At 39.0% G+C, this 15,942-nt stretch overlaps 1 protein-coding gene across 4 annotated transcripts in view; it reads right to left on the bottom strand.

The window, feature by feature from the left end:
- Positions 1-15,942, bottom strand: part of TBL1X (transducin beta like 1 X-linked) — a 200,185-nt gene that overhangs the window by 18,069 nt on the left and 166,174 nt on the right. For all 4 annotated transcript variants that reach the window (XM_027890241.1, XM_027890243.1, XM_027890242.1 and 1 more), the window contains 3 exons: positions 14,630-14,879; positions 8,838-8,970; positions 1,439-1,580 (listed from right to left, as the gene is read on the bottom strand). In XM_027890241.1, coding sequence (XP_027746042.1) covers positions 1,439-1,580; positions 8,838-8,970; positions 14,630-14,879 — 525 coding nt within the window. The remainder of the gene's footprint in view (positions 1-1,438; positions 1,581-8,837; positions 8,971-14,629; positions 14,880-15,942) is intronic.

The following is a 15,942-nucleotide window of genomic DNA, read 5'->3' as shown; positions in this document are numbered from 1 at the left end:
GGAAAGCTCAGGGACAAGATATACAGCTAATCCAAATGTTTGTGGTAATTCACACTTTTTGGAAAACTCAAAGTACGTTGGAAGCATTCAAGTGTTTGAATTAGGAACATTTCTTTACCTTGAGTTTCAGCACAATGCAAGTAAAATACCGTGATCAATGAAGTCTGGAAATGTAAGGAATTACTACAGGAAAAACTAGACAATGCCTTATTTGTTTTGGACAACTTTTCTCATAACTGTTCTGTATCCACTGCATGTTTCTCTCTGTCAATTACTCTTTTTCTACTCCCCAATTCATTTTTTTCAAACTATTTTTCTTCACTGTGATATCCATAGGAAACAAGTGATGAACATTTTGAGTTTTATTTGCTTTGTTAGCCTACCTCTACTTTTTGTACTATTCACCAAGATCTTTCATTGTGCAAATATAAAATATATAAGAGAAAACTACCTTGTGCAGTGGCCTTATCTTTTGCTTTTGTGAAGCACCTAGCTCACCTGAAGGACAGTAATATTGCAGTGAAGATTAATCAAATCTTGGTCTCTGGCCAGCAACTGAGACTGTAAAAAACTGCTGAGAATCTTTTCTGGTTCTTAATTTTTAATCTGTTTTCCTATGAAAACAAGACTAATGTGATCACTCTGTCTGTACTAATATCAGAAAAACAGACAGAATACAAATGATCTCAAAATTAATTAAGGTTCCTGCAGGGTCTTGTAAGCTGTTTTAACAATGTTTGGTGGCAGAAAGGAGACATGAAGCAGCCTTAAAGCTGCCCAAGGACACTTTCCAGACACTGGGGATTCTTAAAAATTCCTTTCCTCTCTGCTCACTTCAGTATTCTCTGCGCAGGAGCATATTACCTAAGATAGGAGGTTTTGCAGGACTAAAGTAAAAAAGGGATCAGGCAATACAGTTTCACCCAGAAGGTGGGTGGGTAAAGATAGAATGACTACACATGCTCCCACCAAGATAAAGAAAGTAATGTATGTTTTGCTGTGCACAGTGTAATTCAAGTAAGAGGGGGTCTCGAGAGTCCAACATCAGAAAAACCTTCATTAGTGCTTTTATCTCTACACATGCTAAAATAAAGTTAAGTATGAAATGCAAATACATTATTAATTAGGCTTCATTATTACAAAGATTGCTTGCTTAATCTTCGTTCTTAAAGTTAACTAAGTTTATTTTTACCCATGTACTTAAAATAGAGATATAAATATATAATTGTTAAGCTTGAAGATGGCAACAGTCCTGGAAAATTACAGCCTGTAGGGGAAAGTTCAGCTATTATTATGAGTATTTGAAACTGGAGGTCAGTAGGTTAGGACAGAGCTTCTGGTCACCTCGGATATAAAAGATACGGTGCAGCAGCTGTAATTGCCTCTGAATTAAATTTAGACAGTTAAAAACCATGCACAGTCTTAGAAGTTAGCTTACATTCCAGTCCAATGAAGTCACATCCTTATTGCTGGGGACATCGTGTCCTCCTTCTCTTATGCAGTGCCTCAGAACTAGTTGAGTGGAACCGCTGTTGCTGTTTTCATTGAGATTCCATATTCTGGCTGTTGAGTCTCCGGATCTATAAAAGCAATTGTGCAGAGCTGAAAACTCCTCTTCGTGTCGACCCAGCAAACTGCAAAAACTGCTATTTCTGTTTTCACTGAGAGAATATCATGGCCTTGTAAGAGACTGGAGGAATGGCTGACTGGCTCGAAACAACCACGAAGTGCTGGGGGAGCAGGGCAAGCTCTGGGTAGGTGGGAGAGCCAACAGTTCCACACTCTAACGGGAGTGGCTGATTGTGTGCCCTAAAGTTTGCCAAGTCAAGGTTTGAGAAGTGCCTTCCTTTGTCTGGATGTTTTAAAGACTGCTCAGTTAAAGTTTACCAAGTGTCTTATTCTATCAGAATGTTCTAAATTGCAAGTAAAAGTCATTGAACCTCCTGAGAATTTTGTTGTTTCTCCTGTGCACTGCCCAGAGCAAATCCAACTACCTTACCCTAAGCCCACCAAGCTTAAATTTTAAAATTTCGTTTTTTAAATTTTAATTTAAAATTTAATTTTTTCTTTCCAAATCCTCCTGTGCTCCATATACTTTTTAAAAAACGCTAACACATTTAAATTGTATCTATCATCTGAACCCACACAATAATTTGGTTTATCCAAAGAAGTTTTACCCAAAATACATCCACTTTCTACATTTGGCACTTCATACCTGAAAGCTGGTATCACCATGACTGAGATACTCTGGGGCAAGACACTATTACAAACATAATCCTGAGGAGAGACACACAGGCTTTGCCACGTGCCTCCCATAAAAAAGTGTGCCCATGAGCTCCCAAAGGCTTGCCTGGTGTTCTCGGAGTTGCCGCAGGCTCTGAGCACAGTGTGACAGGACCCGCAGGATCAGCACCTGCAGGGCTGTGGAGTGTCACCTTGGCAGCAGCCTCGGGGAAGTGGACCTCTAGCAGCGTGACAAAGGTGCTGCAGTGTCAGCTGCAGTGACAGCTACTGCAGGAGCTGGAGGGGAACTTAAGGCTGCCTTTAATTTGGCCATGGCCGGTTCAAACTGTACTTGTGTTCAGACAGACCAGAACGCAGCCTTTGACAGAAAGTGTCTTGTAAAACAGCCTCTCTGCATTAAGTCAAGCTACAAAACCAAAAGATTATAAAAGTAGAAAGGCAATTTAATTTTTTTTTTTTAATCTTAATTTCATTTTCTAAATTCATGTCTACAGGGTCCTTTGCTGTCTGTAGTTTGGTTGCTTACCTCATGTTGTCTGAAAAAGTGGCAAAATAGCTATCGACATAATAGAACAAGACGGAGACAGCATCAGGATTTTGATCTATTTTATAGGTCAATTATTTTCTACAGAGGTGTTTCTAAGGCAGGTTGAAACCCTGATTTTGCTTAGAAAAAGTTTTGAGGAGGAAGAGTTTATCATTATATGCTTGTAAATAATATATTTATTTTGACTTTGCACAAATCTTTCTTCTAATGAAAAACATTTCTGAGGTCAGAAATTAATTTGCAATGGAGTGGAAGATAATATGATTTCTAGTTAATTGGGATTTTCCTCTCATTCCCCCTCCTCCTTTTTTTAAAAACAATCAATAACATCAAAAATCAAAACAAAGTACCCTAGATTGCTTGTTTTGCCCAGAAGGCAATTTTTATTTACATGTACATAGAATTAGAATCTCTCTTATACATCGAAGAATTCATACAGTTTAGATGCAATTCCAGTGCTGAGATACCCAGTGTGTTAGCTTTCCCTTTTTTTAAAGTAATAACTAAAACTTCCTTTCCTATATACTAACAAGGAGGAAAAGTCTCTTTTTGAAGACTAAAAACCTGAGATCCATTTTTGCTTTGATAAGTCATGTTTTATTGAAAAGGAAATCCATCACAAGTGAATATTAAATTTTCTATTGGCGTACTAGTAAAGCATTTTAATTACTTATACTAAAAATCCCAGGCAAATTTTAAATACTTGACATGTCTTCAAGTGCAAATATTGACCATGCAATTACTACACTTCATTGATCTCTGTGCATTATTTTACCAATAATTTAGCCAAATTTTACACAAACAACAGTTCAACTGTAAAAGCAAAAACGTCTCTGCCTGTATCAGTGGCTCTGAGCTCTGCTGGGTCATGGCACGTGGGGAATAAGCCCCCATCTCCTCTGAACCTTTTGTGCCAAGTTGAGATGTGATGGCTGGCCAGGGCTTTGCCTAGCTACTGCTGTACAGCCATTCTTTAATTTTTGGCACATTATCTTTCATGTAAGTGCTTAAGAAATAATTCAGATCAGGGCAATTCTGGCCACCACTCAGAGCTGTGACTGTAATATAAATCCTTACTTCTTCAGAGGTCTGGAAAACTGACAATTTCACACATGTTGTCCAGAAAATTAACAAAGTTAATTATGAGGCTCAGAAGTTAGGGAACATATTTAATTGTGATAATTAACAATAGTGGGAACATAAGTCTTTCAGGGCCTGTTTTATTGGTTAACATGCTAAGTAGGAAATTCCTTTAGCGCTGGCTTCTCCACTATGTAAGACTCCAGGACAGTCCTGCCCTCACGGTAATAATCCAGTTTGTTATTGGACCCTGTGAATAAAGTACTCAGCCACTTGGCTGTCGAATACAATATCCTATTTGCTAGTTCTAAAAGGGTTATGTTTTGTTTTTCAACAGTTTTATTTAGTCAGTTTTCTGGCAAGGCCTGGGCAATCTTATTTTCCAGTATTTTAATTTTGTTTTTCCATTTTCTTCTTCCTAAGGCTACATAAGCTATTATGTGTCCCTGTAGAGAGGCTTTATAAGCCTACCAGTGTGTGGCAGGGGTATTTGCGTGTCTTCCCTTTTGTTGCTGGGGAAAAAAAAGAGAGTATTCTCTGCTGTGGAAAATATTCTGATTTCTGTTGAACGATTCAATGAACCCTGCCTTATTAGAGGACCATAGTTCAAGCAAAATTCAGTAAGATATTTAATCTCCTTAGCTCACAGAAGCATTTCTATCTGCATGATAAAGCAGCTCTTTCCAACATGCAAGTCAGGACCACTTGAGTAGTAGGTATACTCATCTGCACCATGGTAGAGTACTGCCAAATTTTAAGGAGGCTGGTTCTGAAAGAATTTTATTTCATGCTCTCCTGCCTGAGTATGCTCTTCAGCTGTGAGTCTTACAATCACTTGTATTTTGAGATGCAATATTGTTAATGTGTATTTAACAATTTTTGGCTCCAAGAAATTAGAGCTTTTACTTTTTTATTTTAAAAGAGACTGTTGAAAGCATAAAGGGAAGGAAACTCCTCATAACTTTTATGACACCTAACTTTTCCTTAATAAAGCAGGTCACCTAAAGCAAGTACCTAGTCCTCCAAGGCAATGAGTAGAGGGAAGTACCTCATAGGCATCCTGAGGGAGATCTCTGTCCCACTGATTCTACAACATTGCTCCCTGCAACACGTTATTCAAGTAGACCCGCCCTAATAGCTGACCACTTTGCATTAATGCATTTGATGCATTGAGTAAAACAGTCCTAGTACAGTCACCTGCTAATGACTAAGTACTTACAATTAGCAGAATTAATACCTGGCACTAACATGGTAGGGGTGGTGTGTGAAAAACACCCTCAACCTGGTAATTCAAAAGGATTATTCAGAAAGGTAATGTACAGTGGATCCTAAACCACTGATTTGAGGGGTACAGTAACCTGAAGTGTTATATAAAGGCCAGAGACCATGACAGCAGATGGCCTGGAAACATCTTTTCTTGCTTTGGAGAGACAGAGCCATAAATGAAAGATCTTGGACAACAGCTTTTATGGATAATTATTTTGCTGACTAGGGAGAGCAAAGGTGCACAGAGCGATTTGCAAGAGACAAAGTTCCCCTGTGTGAAGGAGGCTGGCATAGATCAGCAAAGACAAGCAAAGAAACCTACTGTTGGGTTTTAGTAATGAGGCCAGGTCCCTTTGCTTCACAGCTACATGAATTACTTGAAGGGTATGGCTGGATGTCACAGAACAGAACACAGTCTTGGAAGCAGCAGTGGAACATGACGACAGAAACATCCTGAATTCAACTGGAAAAGCTTTTGGAGTTCAAGGCCTTGACATTCACAGTCCATCCACTTCCACACTGGGAAATTCAAGCATGTTCAGAACACCCTGTGTCACTGGACCATGATAACCTGTGCAAGCAAACTGACAGGTTATTCCCTGGCCAGATTTTGGCTGGTTTTAATTAGCAGTCTTGCTTGGGGCCCTGATGTTCTCTCTGAATAACTCCTGGGCATGGCTTGGTGGTTACAATGTCCAGAGATGATTCCCAGTGTGCAGTTTGTTTGGCAGCCAGGGCAGTTTGCTAGCACAGACACCAGCCGTTTTGTGCCAGCTGGCCTCGGTGCCTAGGAATATTCCCAGGCATGGTTAGTTTACTAATGTGGATGCAGCTGTAATGGGTTTCTACACTAATAAGGGAACATAACCATCTGCAACAATTTAAATGTGTCATAAAATTAAAACTTAGATATTGAAAGATAACTATGGAAGAAATCAGTTTTTGGACTTATGGCTGGCAGTGTCCAAATCTTGAGATTTACTCAAGCACCTATTTTTTTCTTTTCTTTCTTTCTTTTTTTTTTTTTTTTAACCCGTCCAATACACTCTGTAACTGTTTGTTTTGGAATGCTGATTTCTTTCATCAAGGCTAAATGCATACATGGCTGTATGCACACACTTCACTGTATTATTATAATGCTCCTGTTCATAACATCTAAGCATTCTTCTCATAGGCATCTGGTGACAGTCATGCCTTTGATAGCCTTTACTGGTATTTCTAATCTCCCCATTCTCAGCTTTAAGGGCTATGGGTGCGGCGGAGGAGGAAGAGCAGCTGCAGAATATATTTTTTCTAGCTATTTGATCAGAGAAATTCCTGTCTGTTGTATTTTGAAACAGCTCTTTGCAAAGGCCAGAGAGTATATATTCCTGTGCCAGTGTTCACACACTAAAAAATCAGCAACTGGGTAAATGTGACATTAAATATCAAAATCCCTTTCTCTCAGTGGAATACTTCCTAAATCTGAAAAGCAATGCTCTAGTTTTGGGTAATTCATACTATATTCCTTTTAAACAGCTTGCTTCAGATTAGGTTCTGAACCTGCACTATTCTTCTGGTTCTTTGAGGATTACATCAGGTTGCTGTCTAAACTGCTGCTGCTAATTGTTAGAAAAACTTATTGCTTGCAAAACAAGGCTTGAAGAAAGTACTTTGCCATGAACCGAGATTTGATTCAGCACTTTATAAACAAAACAAATGTGTTATTAATTCCTCTATTTAATAGTTAGGTTTTGAAATGTATTTTTTAAGACAACAGATGGGTACAATCAAGCAGATGGGAAACCAGAAGAAAACCATGGACCGGGTAGCACAATATGGCTATTATAGAATCTAGTAATTTGACGTTCATGCATCAGACTGACTGCGGTCTTCTTTTTTGAATCATTACCTTGTAAAGGGCAAACAGAACTGCAGCACACTGTAGATCTCAGGGAGTTTCTCCCCCTTGTTCAATTGGTGCTGGAACACAGAGTTTACCTGTAGATAATAGCTGGCACTGTTACTATACCAGACATCTCAAAGGCTTCTTTGTGCAGTGGCATAATCACTCAGCTCTCCTCCTTCAGTTTCAATCTCTTCTGTGCATTCCATGCCATTTCACTCACATAAGCTTTGTCAGGCACCGGCAGCTGCCTTACCCAAAGGCTAAACTGTGTCCCTACTTCGTTTCTTACGAGCAGGTTAAAATCTGATCAAGACGCACATGGATCTAAATTATCTGCATTGTCATTGCATTGCTGTTAGTCTCCCTGAGACACAGCACCTGACTGTAGTCCGTAACATGAGTAAATATACATCAGTATATTTATGTGCTTCTACAGTCAGTAGCAAAGCTTATTAAAAAAGACCAATTACACTGAAGGATAAAGCTTAATTGAAGGGGTAGTGACAGGGTACTCCTCTATCTTGGATATCTGACCAATGGTTCTCATTATCATCATTATCATCCTCCAGGTTTACCTGAAGCTGTGTAAGATACCACTGTCCCAGGGATCCATCTACCAGTGCTTAGCACCCTGAGGCAAAGTTAAACACAGACTGGTTCCTCAGTCACTGCACTACATACTCTGGTTTATTAAATGTGAACACTAGGACTGTGAAGGACGGATCCTAGGGAAGCAGTCCAGTATGGCAAGCAATGACTTGCTTGAAATGAATGTTAGTGCTACAAATGCTAAAAGTACTACCAGGCCTGAAACAAAGCATTCCAGAATGAAGCATATTCAGCAGGATTCTGGTTTACAAGAATTCAATTTGTTCTCTGAAATTATTTTTTTGAAATTTCTATCTTCACTCTCTTAGAGATCTCTGCTGTTTATCCAAGCTGGAATTTACTTGAATTTTCTTTCCCATTTACACTGTAATTCCTTATTCTCAAAGTGAACAAAGACAAGAAGACTATTCTGATGATCTTGCAAAAAGATGGAAATAAAATAAGGACTCTCCTCTTCCTTGTGAGAAAGGTATTCTAATAATGCTAAGTAACACTGAGCGATTTACCTCCTCTAACTTAGATCAGCTTTCCTCCATGTTCCCAGCTAGACTTCTTATATTTAGCCTTCATGGTAAAGTTTAACTTCAAGCACGAACAAACACAGATTCCAACAGTGCCTGCAGGTAGTTCTTGGAGTATGTTTACAATGGTACTTTTCTTTGGATCAAAAGTGCTTTTTTAAGTCAATCTCCTGACTGACCCACTTGCCATGCTGTGGTGGTCATCACTGAGCAGTCCTGCAGAAGACAGACTGGCCTCCCTTCCAATGACACTAAACCAAAAATTTCCTCTTCCTAATGTTCAGCTCATTGGACAAACTCAGGTCCACTCTGAAGCCCCCCTCTCTATACTTCTAAAAAGAAAACATGGATGCCAGTGACTTTCTGAGACTCCAGTATGAACCATTAACCAAGAGCAGTAGATTACACAAATTTCAAATATTCTGGGAATTATCCATAGTGATTTAAAAAATATTTTAAAAAATGTGACTGTATTCAGGGTCACAGAGTGCACATCTTAAATGTGCAAATGCTTCATATTCTGCATCACCTTGTAATTACTTAACTGTTATACAGGTACAGTACTGCTGAAAAAAAAAACCTGCTACAGGCTGAAAAAACAGTCATTCCCAAATACACTTGAAGTTCCTGCCATCTCTAAATACACTCTAATTGCAGAAGCTGGCTTCAGTCATGGCCTTACCCAGACGCTAACAGGTCACTGACAGGGTTCCAGGCACAGATGAACACCTCTGATTCATGGCCCCGAAGGACTGTTGCTTTGTTAGGAGGAATTTCAACATCCCCGTCAATTTCCATTGGCTTTGAATGATTATCTGTAAGGAGACAGATCAGAAAAAGTAGTTTACAAGATGCAGTTAGGTCTGCTTTAAAAACAAGCTAGTTACCCACGGCCTAAAGTTTACATCAACATATAGACTATAAGTAATACAGTGTTGTGTCACTGACCATATTACTCCATTTTCTTCCCTACAGCAATTAAAACTTATGACAAATCCTCAAAATGTAGAGTTTTCCAACATATTTTGTATCACTGCATGTAGCTTTTCTTCCCCCAAACAGTTAGCATTTATTTAAGTACAGGTGTGTTTTTTTTTTTTTTTTAAAGCTGGGTTCATTAAAAATTACTTACAGATTTTTAAAATACTTAAAAAAAGTAACATACAGCACATACGTTTTCTTACACAGTGTCCTGTAAGTAAAACGTGTGCTACTCACAAAGAATATACCGAGAAAGGGCCTCATTCCAAAAGCATGGCAGGGAAATGGTGAGTGATCATGTTCTCATAATACACAGAAAAGTACCAAATGAGTCATGCATGCTGTAACTCTGCGGTTCTTTAGACTGCAGTCTAAGTAACCTTATTTTATAAAGCTCTTTTATTTCCTTAACAAAAAAAAAAGGAATTTTAAATGATGAATTTCTCTTAGTAACAATTCATTCCAGCTTGTATCATGAACCATGTTTTTAGTCCAGACTTTCACTGCTTCTGTATAAATCTTCCTCATTAAGCTCTAGCTACACTTCCTGGCAGCAACACAAGATTATTATCCTCTGCAAACAAGACACTAAGCAAGGACAGGTGACACAATGAAACAGCAGACAGCAGATGCTACACACAGAAGTGTGGCCCATTTTGCAGGAAGCACACCCGAGAGTGGATTGCTGGCAGGCTGGGGCAAGGCAGCCTCCTGTTACCTAATCAACGCCTTGGCCAGCTGATCTGCTCTGACTGATCAAAATGCAAGTGCTCTTTCTCGGTTAAGTCTTTCAGTTAGTCATTCTTTAATCACATATGGAGATCCATAGGTTTGCAAGTAGAATAATTATGCTCTCTTATTGCCACATGTTTATGGCATTTAAAATCAGCCATCTGTCCTCATACTCCAGCTTTGCTGAGCTATTGCCCATCGACTGGGAAAACAGACTTGCATGACACTGCACAACTGCCATCCAGATTTCTACCCTTACCCGGGCTTTCAAATACCTTGTTTGTCTCTGCCTAATTTATGCTGAGTCACACTGGTAGCACTTCTCAATGCATATTTGTTTAAGTACCCAAAAACTACGTCTGTGTGCCATATGTACGTTACAGACAGAATTAAATCTACACGTAATTCAATGAGTCACACAGCACCGAGTATCAAAATCAGAAAACAACTAACAGTAGTTCATACCTCATTTCTAATTAAAAATACCTGCATTTCTAACTACACATTACCTATGGACTTGTTGCATAAAATTAAACATTAGAAGTGCTTATTTGTAAAATCTACACCTATGCTGAGTCCCTACGTTAAGCCTTGTCCTTGACAATTCCCTACGTGTATGAATACTAAAAGTAATACTGTCAAGATACACCAGTACCCGAGATTTAGCCTCACAGTAGCAGCTGGGAGCTTTGATGTGATATTCTGAGCAGTCAGGCACTGAAGAACAAGCACTGCTCAAACCCTCCAGAAGGTATGAGCCCCGAACTCGCAATCCTCTATTTCTCAGCACAGCACAGATTCACCAGGTTTAAAGCATATTTTCATGAGAAAAACAGCAGCATGACATCGGCTATGCATTCATCTGTGTCCTGTTCACAGTGTGAGCTGGAATCTGGGGGTAAATCAAGAAGATATTTCAAGCACTGTAATTTGAAAAATGTAAATGAGATGCTACTTTTACAACACAGGATCCTACTGTTACCTGCCTGATTCTAAAGGCAGGTCTGCTTTTCACTCTAAATTAAAACCAAATGACAGCTGGGAAGCACCATTACTCCAAGGTCCCAGAGTCAAGAGGTGCTATCAGAGCAAAGCCATCTGATACTTAGAAATATTTTTTGTTTGTACATGGCCAGATGGAGGAACCTAGACACACACTTTGAATGTAATTAACTGCTGCGAAAAACCTCCCACAATAGTCATGCTGTGAAAAAGAAACCTTGATTAGCTGATACCTGCATTAGTACATGCAAGAATGACTGGCCTCTGGGAACAATGAAATACCTGCAGGATGATTTTGTATTGTCTTCCAGTAATGATTTTCACACTACAGCTTTCGTGGTTCAGGAGAAAAGATGGAAAGATGAAGGGTCTTTCAGAAATCATTTGCAAATGTTCACATTATATGTGCTTTCTTCCTATTTTCATCAGTAGTCAGCAACATTCATATTTAGAGTGTTATTGTTCAGCACAAAACTTAAAATGCCCCACTGAACAAACAGGACAGTTCATGCTTCTGGGATGCTGCCTCAGGCTCTTGTCAGATTCAGACAGACACTGGCAATGTACAATAATTACAATTACAGTAACACCAAAAAACTACAGAACCCCCTCAGCACAAACTGGCACCCTCATAAGAGTGACAAGCTCCTTCCACAGCACAAGCTCTTGTGAGCCCTGGTCTCACCTGAAAATTTGGCTTTCCTACGGATGCAGCCACAATGTGTGCATGGGGAAGGACAATAAAGAGGAGAGATCTAGCAGCCATCAAGAACAGGCTTCTTTTGTTTTAAAGTATCTTCAGAGCAGAAAGCATTTCGTTAAGAGCACATTTGCACAAAACTGCCTCTGAGAGAGTCTCTGAAAGAGAAGGCAGTTCTACCAAGCAGAGCAGACCCTCACAGGTGGAAAATGTAAATCTGCAGGTCACACAGTGGAGGACTCCGCCCAAATGTAAACACAAAACATTTTCTAAAGGTCAGAGGATCTCTGGTTAAGTCTACACGATATTCTAATTTTTTTCTTCAAATGTATTAAAAATCCCAAATGACTGGAAATTAAAAGTCTTATTCCCCCAAATTATTATGACTGAAACTTTTTTTTTTCCAAAAAATAATAATTCAAAACACTGGTAATATTAACTCTCTATGTCTTCCAAATAAAAAAAAGAAATATATATTCTAAGATCTTCCAAGTGCTAACCCTGTCTTTTCTCAGGAAATGTGTTTTTTTACTTAAATCTTCAACAGGCCTTTCATTGAGGTTGTTCTTTATGGCTGTAGTTACAAAGGAACAGAGCTCAGTCCTCTTTCCAGAGCTTTGTTTTTCTTAAACCCAAGCCAATCTTTGCAAATAAAATGAAACAAATGACACTAAAAATATCTGAGTTGGAAAACAATTCAAAGTTTGGCTCCATTTCTAGATGGAGACTTTTATTTTTTCCTATAATATTTAAAGTGACTTAAAACTGAAAAGATTACTTGAGAAGCATCAAGAGAAGGCAGCGATTTTTTTATTTAGTATTTGTATTTATTTTTATTAGTATTTTTTATTTAGTATTTAGTATTTTTATTTAGCATTTTATTTTTTTATTTAGTATTTAAACTTGTTATTTTTTGTTGTCTCCTCTCTTTCTTAAATCTACCATTTTATACTTGTAATATCACATACAAAATTAAATAATACTATATTAAATATACTAAAACTCTCTTGGACAGACTTACCATGTCAGGGAGAACTCCGTGCCAGAATAAATGCAAACCAGCTAACTTCTCAAAGACACCTCTTTCACCTGCCTTTTTATGACAGGTTGATATATGGGCAACTTCCAGGTAATGACTAAGGACGTCAGTTATCATTTTTCTATTTCACATTATTCAAACCCATCCTTTCAAATGCCAGTTCTACAGAATCCAACAAAAGTAAAAACGAAGGTTTGGGCAGTTTTCTCACAGCTTTCTTATCAGCAGTCTTTTCTAGCCAGTAGGTCTCCCAGGACTACTCTTTTCTCCCAGGAATAGTCATAAAAGACTTTTTCTTCTCAACATTCCAAGGAAAGGTCTGCAACTCCTTGTGAAAATCCTTCTATTAAAAATAGCTGTGAGGATCATTAATGTTAGATCTGAGAAATCAAGGCTTCGAGTGTGGCTATAAACCTGAACTGATCTTTAAGGCTTTGCTTTTATTAATACATTAGTATGTATGTTTCTTCGGATCAGAAGGAAATAAGTCTGAGTGGTCCTCTATTAGTGATAAACTGATAATCACTTTTCTACCTTAAGAACTTGTTTTCTCCTTGTCCTTGTCCTGAGACAGCAAGACATTCCCCAAAAGTTTTCACATATCAGCTGAAGAAATGTGTAAAAAATCAAAATGTCAGCATTTGATGCATTTAAAAGTGTGGGGTTTTTTTACATTTGCTTTCTCAAATGAAAAATGTAATTTAAATAATTGCATTTTTATTGGGGGAAACTATCCTGTCTAACTGGAATTCTCTGAAGAAAAACCTGGTTTGAAAGCATTTTCCTCACCCACGGAGGAATCTATTCAGATCAAAGAGAAGATGGGAGTCTGATAAAGCTATCTACACTGCAGAACAAACAAAATCTGTTACATGACTACAGTCCTGACCTGTTGCTTGTCTAAGCCAAAGAGCTGTTGGGACTTCTACAAAACTTGACATGCATGTTCCTCTAGAATTCCCTCAGAAGAAAAGTGGGCAATAAGGTCTCATTTCAGAAGTTAGGCAGCACCCTAACAGGACTTGGACACAGAAATCAGAACCAGTAATCACATCTGCCTCACAATGTTAACACATTATCAAGATGTAGTTACATCAGCAGGCATGTCCACTGCACGTTTGACGTGCCTGACTTTAGATGTCTAAGACACGAGTGCAGTCTCCCTTGATCGCACACGGACAAAGGTGAATTCAGAGCTCTTGGGAACTCACTGTTCCCACACACCAAGGAAACCTCAGGAAGGTAGGACCTTCTATCAAATACCTGCAGTAAACTGTTTGACTAAACGCATGCTATTAAATAAAAAGCTGAGCAATAACTGTCCTCTGTGCCTTCAAGACAGGTTGGATGCATCCAAACTCTCTGCTGGGAATGGTCCTTGGCACACATGACTCCTCATCCTGTGCTTGGTAGTGCTGTATAGGGATGCATAGTTGCTATAGTCCAAACTGGACTAAAGACCTGACAGGCTATGGATAATCGTATGCTCAAGCTCCACTGCACAAGAATAGAAGCTGATACAGGCCAAATTGGGCCAAAGACCATGCCAAGGCAATGGATGCTCATAGGACAGTTACTGCACAAGGTTACACTCTGGTCATCCTATATTTACACGGATACGACTTGCATGTCTTTCTCCTAGCCTGGCCAAAATAACAAGCTTTGGCTACACTTGTTCCAATTTTTATCAAATATCTAAAAGCACCAATAAAGCTGACAATATCAATGAAGCCTGCCCTCAGAAGAGAGCACAGAGTTCCACTTCTTGATCCTGTCTTCAACGTGCAGTTCTGAAGACATCTGAGGTTTCTGGATTCTGAGAGGAGACCAGTAAAGCACAGCATTGTGACATGAAATGTCACTTTTACTTGACAACCTTTCTAGAAATACCCCATCCTCCTGAAAGGACTGCCCTTAGTTCTACCACCCTGCAGGAAGTACACCTTGCACCCCACCTTGCAACTTGAGTACACGAATATCCCTGAAAAAAGAACTGCCCAGAAGCGGCATATTGTCTTACTTATTGCATGTGCCCCATTCTCCTCTCCATTCACAGTGGCTTCTCCGTTCTTTGGTGTGTTCTGCTGGGAAACAGCAGTCGTCGTTGCTCCCGCTGTCGCTGCCGTTGCTGCCGCTGCTGCCGCTGCACTGGCCTGTTGCTGAGCGAGTTTCTCTCTGAACGCTTGCTGTCGGGTCTGAACAACATCAGGCATCACCGCGTCTATCAGAGACAGTGACTCTATTGGCCTGCCGTCAAATACTGTACCATCCTGCAGGGAAAACGAGCAGAAGCGAAACCCCAAGTTTAGGATCGTCACCACTGAGGCTGGCAAAGAGGTTAATGACGTAGGGAAACAAAACCAGGTTGTGTGAAGATACTGCACTTTGACTTAACCAACAGTGCCACATGACTATGCACAGGCTCGCTCTCAGATCCATGACGGTGGTACTCATGATCCACTTAGAAATCTGTTCAGTGAAAAAGTATTCTGCAGGAATTTTATAGAAAATCCAACCATATAAATGCTTTACAGATGCAACAGAAATTATGCTGTGGGAAAAAAATATGTCTGATGGATGACAGAAGGTTTCACTTTGTTTTCTATTTGGAAAAAGAGCCATGGCTAAAGCCATGACAAAAGCAAACAGACTTTCATTAAACTGTTTGTCTTCTTGCACTTGCAGAGCATAGGAATGGAATGGAATAAGCTGATGAATAATGAAACTCAGCCAAAACATGATGTATGCACAAAATCAGTGGTTTCTTACACAGTGTTCATCAGCCCAGCACCACCCGTTGCAGCTGGTTGCACAGGACAGCTTTGCCATTATTTTTCATTTATTCCACTACTTTTATTCATAGTAATGACTTTCATTTTGATTTCTGTAAATTAGGCTTCAGATTTAACAACCAATTGGATAAATTTTTAAAGGCTGTTTTTTAAGACTTAACACAGACTCAGGTCAACAACTGCTATACCTACTTAGCTTTTCTTTCCCTTTCCTATTAAATACAGCAAAAATATTTTACTAGTCTTTATAAAGTGCCATTTTACCAATCTTCTGCAAACTCCTTTTAATTCTTTGAAATAATTTCACTGGTCCAGCAGTGAAAGATTTGTGCTTGAGAAATAGCAGATAAGATTAGGGTATGGATAGATGATGTAACTGGTACACAATATAATTTTCAATAGATACTAAAAATTAATAAGGAAAAAGTAGCTGTATGCCTGACTGGTATGCTTCTGCTGGACTGGTCATTGAACTACCCCTTAAGATTAAAATATTAAGATAATGCATATTTGTTTCCTCATGGTGAAGAAAAAAGAGTCA

The sequence above is a fragment of the Empidonax traillii genome, unplaced genomic scaffold (genome assembly GCF_003031625.1).
Source record: "Empidonax traillii isolate 1590-97213 ecotype Southwest subspecies unplaced genomic scaffold, ASM303162v1 scaffold282:size975252, whole genome shotgun sequence".
Lineage (NCBI taxonomy): Eukaryota > Metazoa > Chordata > Aves > Passeriformes > Tyrannidae > Empidonax > Empidonax traillii.
Note: the sequence above shows the minus strand (reverse complement) of the source record. Positions and strands in the feature narration are given on the sequence as shown.